This window comes from Histomonas meleagridis (assembly GCF_020186115.1).
Source record: "Histomonas meleagridis strain 2922-C6/04-10x chromosome Unknown contig_6, whole genome shotgun sequence".
NCBI lineage: Eukaryota > Parabasalia > Tritrichomonadida > Dientamoebidae > Histomonas > Histomonas meleagridis.
The window spans coordinates 546,739-558,393 of NW_027150902.1; the positions used below are offsets into that span (position 1 = coordinate 546,739).

An 11,655-nucleotide genomic window follows, 5' to 3' on the forward strand; every position below is an offset into this window, starting at 1 on the left:
TGGGATTGAAATGGATCAATATTTGAGATTATTTGGTATGACAAGCCCATTTACAGGCATAAGAAAAAGAGGGACGCACAAACTCAGCAAAACCCAACAAAACGAACGCTTTCAAATTTTAACGGTTGCATTTTCACAAGTTTACAACAAATCATGTACTTTTATCTCAATTTTCTGAACTTATCTGCTGAGGAGTTTGACTAAGTTTATTTTACGAATTTTTTGGGAGTCTGAAAATTTCGTCAGCTTAAGGAGAAGCTACTATAATCATTTTGTTTTAGAATTTTGCATTTTAAACAACAAATTCAAATGCCTGAAGCTCAGTTCACGGTTTTTATCCAACACAATTGCGGATATTTTTGACCGTTTAAATGCCTGACGCAAATTTTCCCTAAAAATCACTTCCTTGAATGTCCTTCCCAACCTTACCACGAATCTCAGGGATTTTATATTTCATGAAATATAATGCTATATATTTCTTAGCTTGTATTTTATCTGTTCAATTGTTAGTTGTATTGGATTTGCTGTTTTATCTGGAATGGAATGGAGCAAACTTCGGCATGACCATTCAACATATTCAGATCGTCTTAGTCACAACTTCAATATTCTATATGTTATGACAACCATTTCATGGTCGACACCAATTGTTTTTGTTTTTTATGGAGTGTTGATTGTATTAACGGGTAATAACAAAATATATGCCAATAATTATATCGCTTATCTTTCTTTAATCATTTTGTTTCTGATAGCATTAATAAATTTTTATTCTGATGTTTCTTGCTATGCTTATTCAACACCAGTGAAATGTCAAGAAATAAACCAAACACAGGGTTTGAGATTTACTGAAGAAACCTGCAAAAAATATCATAAGAAATCCATTGCATTCTTTGTGATGTATATCATCGCATATTCTTCTCTTGTACTTACTCTTGTATTTATAGGTCTGATTTAAATTCTTTTATTATTACAATTATATAATGTAAAAAAATATTTTTGAATAAAATCTCGAAATTATTTTTGTTTTGTTATTAATAACAAATAATGATAGCAACTTTTTGAGGCGATGGTCGAGCCCATTTCTAAACCATGAATATATCGATATCTATCATTATGTCTATAACCATGACTTTTAACGAAAGCTTTCGTTGTTTAAAATGGAATTGTGAAAGTTTGTTTGAATTCTGAATGAGCGAGAAGAAGGATCTTATTTCCATACAATTTAGCGCGAAACCAGGCGAGATAGTAGATGCTTGTTCAATTCTTGCAGACGCCGGATATATTTATGATGGAGATGAAGCAGAATCATCTAAAGTATCTTTGGTATTACAAAAAGTTCAATCAAAAATGGGGAAAATCGACACAGCCTACGATGAAGGTGATGGGTTTATTGATGATAGTGAGATTATTAATCTTAATTCTCAAGCTCACACACTTGATCCTTCTGCATTTCGTGTTGTTTTATCATACCCTTCCACTAACCAAGCTCAATCCAATAAGCCAACACCCTCAAAATCGAGGCCAGATGAATCTAAGGCAGGACAAGGCGGTGATGATGATATAACAGAACGATTATCTCCATTTATTGAGAAGATCAAACTTGTTACCTTAGCACCAATCGAAGCTCTTCTTGACAAGATAGCCTCGGGCAATTCCAAAGCTAAAGATCAAAAAATAGCATTAGCACCAGAAATGATTGATGCGATAGGTCAATGTATTGATGAAAAAGTTCGACTTGAAACAGAAAAATTAGGAGCAACCCCATCAAAGAAGAAGATGGACCAATGGCGGAGGGATGCGTGCCAACTTATTTTCTCGCAATGTTTCACAGTCCACGAATTTACATTTGTTAAATCTTTGCGCACGCTGCAGAACGCGTACAAAAAGTACAACGACAAAAAGGATGCGTCTGCAAATAAAGAAGCTGAAACAGAAAGTGCCCCACCTGTTAAAGAACTTCCTGAAGCACCTGTAAATGCTGAGTAAAAAGTATTTAAATGTTTTAAGTCGAATTTTCATCATTATAAATGACTAATCCAATTTTTATTTTTTGTTTTCATAATGGTCTGCTTTCAATTATGCTGAAGATAATTTGATTTTAGAGGAAATGGATTTTGATATTAATCAATAGGATATTTGATTTCATTGAGTATTTAAATTCATATATTAGTGAAAGTTTTGGTAAAGCATCCAACTAAAGTTCTGATGAGTCATCTTGAAAGTCCTGATATATCATATTGAAAAATGGAGGTTTTGCATCATATTCATCTAATTATCAAACAATATAATAGCAAGCACATTTACATCATCATTTGGACGTTCTGATTTTTCAAGTTTCCACAACTTTTATATTTATTATTACGCAATTTTACATTAATACAAATAATCAACAACAAGAAATTTCTTTTTAGTTATTATATCACAAAACAAATTATAGTTCCCGTTATTCATAAACATTGGCAGTTTTAACTCAACAAAAACAGAGGTCAATTTAATTACAAACATTATCGTAAAAAACCTATATAATATACCATTTTATTAGATTTATTTATTAGAAAGAAACAGGGTCAGTTTTCATCTTTGGAAACACTCTCTTATATAAGTGCATACAAACGGTATCATCTGGCGATGTTATCTGTTCGAATTCAGCCTTAAAATGTCCCTTTAATCCAATTGGCTCCACGATGTGTCCTCTTCTTTTATTCTTTGTTTCCAAGTCGATATTTCTAAACCAAAGTACGTCATCCTTATTAAAGAACATCAGAGTGACTCTAGCTGTTCTTCCCATTGTTCTATAAGGGTTTCCAGTTAATGTTATTCTCTTAATTATCATTCTGTTTGTATCAACAGTCTTAATTGATCCCGTTCCTACAAAGCACATCATTCCGTCAATTTCTTTGAAATACGTCACGGGGCACCCCTGCATGTAAGCTGGCGCAATGAATGATGCGACTGCTGATTCACCGCTACCAAGCACTCGAATGAACAAATGTTTATCAGCTCGTGTATCTTCACTAAACAATGGACGAATCCATAAATTCCTAAAGCCACATATTATTAATAATGTTTCTTTCGATCGAATCGGTACACCAGAATTGTTTTTAATGGACGCATTAATGACAGTAAGTCGCGTTTCATTTCTAAATAATCCATACATAGCAATGATCCTTTCTGGTGGAATTCGTTCAAATATTTCATTATCTCCATTGGAAATCAATATGATGTTAACATATGAACCAATTGGTATATCTCCTTTCTGTTGATCTGCAACAGCATTTTCAGATGCCCGATTAAAGTTCGAAAATTCGTATATTTGTGCATACTGTGGTGGAAGTGATTCATATGGATCCCATGGTGAGTTTTGGAACGACTTAAGACCTCTGTATCTTCTTAATCGTTGATTTAATATAACTGTTCCATCATAATCAAATTCATCTGGGAATTGATAATCTTCAGGATTTCGCATGAAGACTCCTTCTTCTGTCGGAATTGCTTCACGTTCATCTTCTGCAAGGTCATATACTTCGTTTTGTATATATTCGTTTCCTTCGAGATTCATATTTGCAAAATCGTTTTGAATTACTTCGATGTTCTGATTAAACCCAACTGTCTGTGGGGGATGGATCTCTTCTGTGATCACTGGATCGCCTTCAGAAGCTTGATAAATCATTGGGTGACGTAACTGATCATTTGGAATAATGCCATTTGCTTCTTTAATTTGAAAGTCACCAACATATGGTATTGTTACGATCTGATGGACATCAAGAGGAGCTCCTCTTAGGTAACCTTCGATTGATATGTTTCCATCATCTAAAATTGTTAACTTCTGAATGAGCATATTGGGCCTGTTCATTTTCCAGGAAATTTCGACTGGTGTTGTGACGGAAAGAAATCGCACAAATTGGGCAACATCGTCCACAGTAACAATTGGAAGAATTCGTTCAACATCTGGAAGACCTTGTTGAATATAGTTACGATAGTTGACAATATCTGCATGAGGAATTGGTTGGCCTGTTGGGGAACAAACAGTAACTATTATTTGAGGTAATCCAATTGATTTCAAGATACTGATGGCCATTGAACCCCACTCATCAAGTGGCTCATCTTTCATAAACATTAATACAATTATGTCTGAAACCTTGCCAACATCTATCAAAAAATCAATTGAGCGCGCAATTGGTAATGGTGCAATTTTACATTGGAATTGTCCACCTACTAATATACCAGATGGAAACATTTGATCTGGTGCTTCTGGTTGGAAGTTAAGAATATTTAATAATTGGATTGGATCTGCATTTTCACTACATGGAAGAATTCCTACAACTTTTGGTGGCCCATTTTTAGAACCAACAAATTTAGATAATTTTGCAGCATTGATCTTGTTTTGACGCTGCGCATCTTTTGCTTGAAAACGACGACCTTTTTGGCCTTTCTCTGGTTTGATCAATGGTCCAGGAACTAGATTTTTTACCATTTTAAAATCACTTTGTTTTTTATGCCCTGACTTATGTGGCTTATTCTTTTGCTTTAGCGTGCTCCTATGATGGATCATTTGAAGATTTTATATATGACCACGGCCAAAATCACCAAATTCAGAGGAGACCGTTTATAGCTTCTACTGCAACGTAATTTTCCAGCATTAATTTGATTTATTTTACATAAAATTTGATGTATAAAGACATCCAAAGATTGGATATTTTTTGTTGAATGTTTAAGTTCAAATTTATTTCTTAATATTTAAATTGATTTTTCGATATCATAGTAAGGTCTCACCAAAATATGAGTATTTTTAAAAACTTATTGTATTTTCATTACTATCATTAATGAATGGAATTATGTGACTTTATTAATGAACATTGATGCACATGAAGAAAATGAGAAGCATTAATTAATATAGACGTGAGGTACATTACTATAGAAATGTGTTAAGCGATTGCTCTGAAGAGGAATTCTTTTTTCGATCTTCAATAAAAAATGTGAAACAAAAAATTTGAACATCGATGACATGTCATTTGCCGAAATTTGAAACTTTTTGAGAAAAAATTTGGTATTGTGTTAAAACCGCATAGATTTTGAGTCAATTTTGATAGTTCATAATGATTCAACTTTTTGAAATATTATTTTGTTGTTCATGTTAATTGCATCGGTTGATTTTGAGCTATCGTTAATATGTTTTGTCAGTTCACTTGTTAAAAGACAGACCTTGGATGCCTCCCAAAAAACGAAGAATATTATTTTTAAGGTTTGCGACACAAGGTCACACATACACATCCACAAAAGGGTCAGATATCATGCTAAATGGTAAGCCCCTTGAAAATGGAAAGAGATCTCCAAAGAAGAGAGCAAACAGAAACAAAAAATTATCCTTATCAGGAACTACCGTGAATGTCTCAATTCCCCCAACAAACAGTGCATTTCAAAGTCAACCCAATTGCAAACAAACAACAGCTCCAAGTCCTTCAATTAATCTTACTGATCAAGAAATTGATCTTTCATCTTCATTCCACCAAGATTCACCAAAGTGGGACTTTTTATCTAGCAAATTTACTTTTGATGATGTTTAGTGAATACCTTTTTGTTTATAACCATCTGCTACATATTGCGTTGTACTCAGTAAAATTACTAATATGTGAATTATATGGCTAATCTTTTTCATTTGTTTATGGACTTATCAATAAGCAAATAGGTTAAAGTGACATTCGACTTTTTGGAAACGATTTCAATCAAAACCGATCAAAAGGGCAATTTATTTTACATAAGCTTGTTATTCACTAATGAAATGGCAAAAATACTTTAAACATCTTAATAGACTTGATCATCAAATTTTAGTATATCAAGAAGGAAAAATTGCTTAAGTTGGGGCAATTCGAAATAACAGCCAACTGGAAAATACAATATACTTTAAAAAAAATCATTTTTATTGACCTTTAATGAATTTATTCCATTTTTCATCATCTAAACAAATTGGGGGCATTCCAATGTCAGTCACAATTAATTCACCTGTAAGTTCTTCTTTCCCGATTAATCCTTTCTTGGCGGCTGCAAAAGTGATGGTATGAGTGGCATGCACACAAACACCGCAAATTTCACCAGTATCACCGTTCATGCCAGATGGAAGATCAACAGCAATCATTGGAATGCTGGTTGGTATAGCCTTTATAACGGAAGCAAATGGTTCTCTTACTTGTCCACGTGTTCCTGTACCAAGGAGACTGTCGATAAGTAATTCACAATCAGTAAGATTTTGTGTAAGTAAAACCATTTCATCGGTTTCCTTTGGAAATCTAATGTCAATCTTTTCTTTGAGACAAAGGTTAAGGTATATTAAAGCATCACCAACATAAACGTCTGGTTGAGCCAATGCAATTATTCTGACATTAATTCCTTTAAGTGAGAGTATATGAGCAATCACAAACCCATCACCAGCATTATTTCCTTTCCCTGCCAATATTCCGACATTTTTAATGGTTGGATACTTTTGGAAAATGAAGTCTGCAACAGTTTTACCGGCATTATACATAAGAACAGAGCCTGGAATTCCAAGTTCATGAATTGCACGGCGGTCTGCTTCTTGCATTGTCTTCACAGCACAACTTTGCATTGGCTAATTGGATTAAACGGTTCCTGAGAAACCGTTTTGTGTGAATGGTTTACAAAAAATTGACAAAACGGGTAATGATAAAAAACAAATAAATCTCCAAATTCGAATTCTTGTTTGTAGTTCTGAACACAGCGCTGGAATTACAGCACTTGTCGAAAGCTATGTCTATGGCCATTTTAATCCAAACACAACTGCTACTCTTTTACAACATTGGGAATGCAATAAAATTGTTGATGGATTAGAGTATGAAATACATATTTATGAATATGAAGATCTTAAACAATCTGAAAATTTTATAAAAGTGTACAATTTTCATGGAATTATAATCGTATGCGACTGTTCTCAAGAAAGTACATTTTATGATCTTCATAAATTGTGTGAAGAAATATATCTAAAAAATGAAGGCACAGACATACCCATTGTTGTTTGTATCAGCAAAATTGATCTTTTCCAAAATGGACATTTCCAAATATCTCCAAATGAAGCAAAAAGAATTATCATCAATGAAGGTTTACCATTTTTTGAAACATCAGCAATGACTTGTACAGGTGTACAAAAACCATTCAAAAAGCTTATAAGAATCATCGAAGAAAAGTACCTCCAGAACAAGGTAAAAGTAACTGAACCCGATTTAAGCTTGGATGATTTATATATGAAATCAACAAAAAAAGAAAACGATTCTACACATTCATCCAGAAAAGAAGTTTGCACAATTTGTTAATAAACATTTGAAGCCGTTTATATTTGTCCGTTTAACAATTGAACTGCAAATGAGCTTGGATGACCTTTCTTTCCTTAATGACTTTCCAAAGTCAGGCCAAAACTTGCTTATAATGAGAATAAAACAATTGGAAAAAGAAAATAAATCACTTATTGAAATAAATGAAGGATATAAAAATGAATTACAACAAAAATCAATTGCTCTCCAAAAATCTACATCCGAATATGCTTCTCTTAAAAGCCAATATGAGGAGTTGCTTCAACGCGTTTCGCAATTACGTTTAGAAAATCGAATCATTAAAAGCGCAAATTCTTCACCAAATAATTCTAATTCATCAGAAAACTCAGATTTAATTGCTTCTTTGAGACGACAAACTCATCAAATTTCTCAAAGAAAAGAATTTTATAAATCTGAATTATCAAAATGTGAAGCAACAATATCTGATCTTTCAGCCAAACTTGGTGAAGCTAACTCAAATAGTAAATGGGATAAAGCATTCGATGCATTTCTTCAAATCACTTCACCTTATCATTCCTTATTTCAAGATATTCAAGATGTAAAAGAAAAGCCAAGTTTCCTAATTGACGCCACAAAAAAGCTCATTTCAGTTCTTGATAATTCTGAGCCAAGGGAAAAATACATTTCACTCAAAAACAAACATAAAGAAATCTTAAACAGGTGCAAATTCCTTTTGGAAACACTAGCGAAAACGCAGAAATTAATTAAAGTCACGACAGAAAACAAGAAAAAAGAAGAGATAAAATTAGAAGTTGAAAAAATGCTTGAGTTTGTTATGATATACGAACAGAAAAGCCAAGAAATTGGAGACTTAAAATAGTGTTTATCTTTCATGTAAACAAAAAAGTGTGTTTATTTAAATTACGTTGGAAAAATATTTTCATGTGGCAAATTTTGTTGTCAAAATAAACAGATTTTATATTTTGCCAAATATTTAATTATTTAAATACTTTACAATATGCTTTTATTAATGAATGAACACAGAGCAAAAACAAATCCAAGGGATCATTACAAATGGTAAAGTCAAATTATCTATTTGGGATGTGAAGGCCTCATCCAAAGCTGCGATTAATGAAGGAAATGCTAACGATAACAAATCTAATAATGAAAACTCGATTTTTGCAAATAATTGAATAATGAACATACATAACCAAGTGCCTACAAAAGCACCAACAGTTCCTTCGTAAGACTTCTTTGATCCAGGCCATTTGTGTTTTCCGAAGTTTACACCAATAACCGATGCAGCTGCATCACCAATCGCCAAAACGCTGATTCCACAGATCTTTACCCTTATGGATCCCGGGGAATCTATGTCTGCTAATAACACAGGAAGGCCAAGTCCAAGGAGAAGGAAAAGGTGTGTTAGAACAAGTTCACCTCCATCTCTTTCATCAATGAAATCAGCAACATAATTGTTGATTATAGAGGAAATAAAAGGGAACTTTGTTACCCTTAAGCTTTCAATAAACAAGAAAACAAAAATAGCTCCACTAATACAGAGCTTGAGAAATGATGGATTAATCAAAACAGGCGGAACAAAGACAAGAAGAGCCATCAAATGGAAGAATTTTCTTTGGATGATTTGAGGAAAGTGTTTAAGACCTTTCCAAAACATTGAAATAAGAATAAAAATTACGCAAACAATACCGCAATAACCAACGAGCAACAAGTGGTTAAACTGTATAATGTATGAAATAACTTCCGGTATATCTTTTAGTGTAATAATTATTGGAACCAATACAACAAATACAATAATTGGTCGCTTCACACATAAAGCAAGAGCAATACAAATAACACCGAAAATAATAAAAACAGAAGAAAACTTTGTAATCCCTGTGGAATTCATTGCACTTGGAATTGGAAGGGAAACAAGTGATGAAACAAAAATGAACTCACCAATCGTAAATGAATTGGGTGCAAAACGTATGAGAACAGTTAAAACAAACAGTGAAAGAGAAACAGCAAGAAAACATTGAAGTAAATATTTGATTTCCCATTGATATAAGAGAGATGAACCATATGTAACAATGAGAGGTGCCCAAGGGCAAACCTTGAGGTCAGTAGTTGGTGTAAGTGATTTTGTGATAATAAAAAGTAAAACTGTGGAAATTGAAATTGTTATTGAAATCTGAAATAGATTTGATTCTAGCGCAGCAAGAGCTGATGGAATAGCAAGGCATCCGCATATAATACCGTTTCCAGCGCCTTGTCTGAATGTCGGCCGGTTATTGATATTATTTAAAACAGTTGATAATATTAAAAGAACAAATAGAAGAATAGCATCCACGATTTTGTGGTTATATGTTTTTAGGATGATACTAAGAACTGTTCCAATAGACCAAGTGATTGCGTCTAATGTTTCCAAGTTCATTTTTACGTTGTTTACTTGAAGCCGTTTATTGATAATCAGACCTTTGGATAACAATGAGTACATTTCTTATGGTAACCACTTAAAAATAAGGTGAGCTTGTTGTGGCTTATAGCAACAAATAAAAAATCGATTCTTTCACGGTTTAATCAAAATATTCTCATAACATAATTCTATGAAAATCATTATTCTCTAGCTCATATAGGACATCTGGCTTAAAGTGCATGTGCCTTAATGTTGGGTTTAGAAATTATTTTTATTTTTTTTTTTTTTGAAAAAAAGATTGGCTGAAAAAAACATCAAAATTGTTTAGTCATATGACATGCTTATTTCGGTTCCCTGATGAATCTCATAGTCAGAAAGGGTTACAGAATCAACGAGAACTTTATTTGCAATATGAAGACGAATTCTTTCTGGCCTAGTACCAATTTTGAAAGCAACCAAAATTTTAACATCACCAATTGTATCATCTTCGTTTACTTTAATCCTTTCTTTGTGTCCAATATTATCATTTACAATGATTTCAATCATTATAGTGGCAACTTTTAAATTCCCCTTTAAACCGCTAATTTTACACTTGTGTTCCACAAGTGGATCCACTTTTCTTTACATTTTTGTTATATCAAAAATTATCAAGCATAGCCTTCTATATAGATGTATATGTAATTAGATTATTCATCAATCATTTCATTTTTCTTTTAAATTGTCTTTTTGTTTCAGTAATTTGGTTATTTGTTTGTAACCTTTTTTATGTGCTAATCGATGTGCTGTTTTAAATAATTAAAATAATTTCCAAATATTATTTTGAAATAGAAAATTATTAAAATAAATTCTAAATAAAACAACAAAATATTTTTAGCATTAATATCAATTCCTTCTTGTTCAAGAAGTAATTTAATTATTTCTGTATAACCTTTATAAGATGCATACATAAGTGCTGTTTGAAATAATTTAAATAATTTCCAAATATTATTTTGTGATTTGAAATTATTAAAATAAATATTAAATAAAACAAATAAATATCTTTAGCATTAATATCAATTCCTTTTTGTTCAAGAAGTAATTTAACTATTTCTGTTCTACCATTTTCAGATGCTATTATAAGTGCTGCTTTAAATAATTTAAATAATTTCCAAATATTATTTTGAAATATAAAACTATTAAAATAAATATTAAATAAAATAAATAAATATCTTTATTATTAACATCAATACCTTTTTGATTAATAAGTAATTTAGCTATTTCTGTATAATTTCCTAAAATCGCTAATGTAAGAGCTGATTGAAATAGTTCAAATAATTTTCAATAATTATTATAAGGTATAAAATTATTAAAATAAACAAAAAATAATACAAATAAATATTTTTAGCATTAACATCAATACCTTCTTGTTCAAGAAGTAATTTAACTACTGCAGTAAAACCATTTTTAGTTGCCTCTATAAGTGCTGTATTAAATAAAGCAAACAATTTTCATATATTATTTTGAAATACGAAACTACAAAAGCAAATAAAAATTAATACAAATAAATTTTATTTTTAGCATTAACATCAATTCCTTTTTGTTTAAGAAGTAATTTAATTATTTCTATATGACCTTTTGCAGATGCAATCATAAGTGATGTATTAAATAATTTAAATAATTCCCAAATATTATTTTGTGATTTGAAATTATTTAAATAAATATCAAACAAAAGAAATAAATACTTTCTTTATAATTAACATCAATTCTTTTTTGTTCAAGAAGTAATTTAACTATTTCTGTATAACCATATTGAGATGCCATTATAAGTGCTGTTTGAAATATTTTAAATAATTTCCAAATATTATTTTGAAATACCAAATTATTAAAACAAATATCAAATAAAACAAATAAATATCTTGAGCATTAACATCAATTCCTCTTTGTTCTAATATATATTTAACAAGTTAAATGTTTTCTGATTCTACA

The 11,655-nt window shown here is 31.4% G+C and overlaps 4 protein-coding genes across 4 annotated transcripts; 1 reads left to right on the forward strand and 3 right to left on the reverse strand.

Annotated features, from left to right (window-relative positions):
- Positions 1–1,185: 1,185 nt before the first annotated feature.
- On the forward strand, positions 1,186–1,983 carry GO595_008011 (uncharacterized protein; the record flags this gene model as incomplete). Its single annotated transcript, XM_067921539.1, has 1 exon — positions 1,186–1,983. One exon carries the CDS (start codon positions 1,186–1,188, stop codon positions 1,981–1,983), a length of 798 nt encoding a protein of 265 aa, XP_067771845.1.
- Positions 1,984–2,548: 565 nt separating this feature from the next.
- On the reverse strand, positions 2,549–4,471 carry GO595_008012 (pre-rRNA-processing protein TSR1-like; the record flags this gene model as incomplete). Its single annotated transcript, XM_067921540.1, has 1 exon — positions 2,549–4,471. One exon carries the CDS (start codon positions 4,469–4,471, stop codon positions 2,549–2,551), a length of 1,923 nt encoding a protein of 640 aa, XP_067771846.1.
- Positions 4,472–5,914: 1,443 nt separating this feature from the next.
- Positions 5,915–6,598, reverse strand: GO595_008013 (NAD(P)H-hydrate epimerase; the record flags this gene model as incomplete). The annotated part of the gene is made up of 1 exon (XM_067921541.1): positions 5,915–6,598. One exon carries the CDS (start codon positions 6,596–6,598, stop codon positions 5,915–5,917), a length of 684 nt encoding a protein of 227 aa, XP_067771847.1.
- A 1,706-nt stretch (positions 6,599–8,304) lies between these two features.
- On the reverse strand, positions 8,305–9,708 carry GO595_008014 (dolichol kinase-like; the record flags this gene model as incomplete). The annotated part of the gene is made up of 1 exon (XM_067921542.1): positions 8,305–9,708. The coding sequence occupies one exon, from the start codon at positions 9,706–9,708 to the stop codon at positions 8,305–8,307; it is 1,404 nt and encodes a 467-aa protein (XP_067771848.1).
- Positions 9,709–11,655: the final 1,947 nt, after the last annotated feature.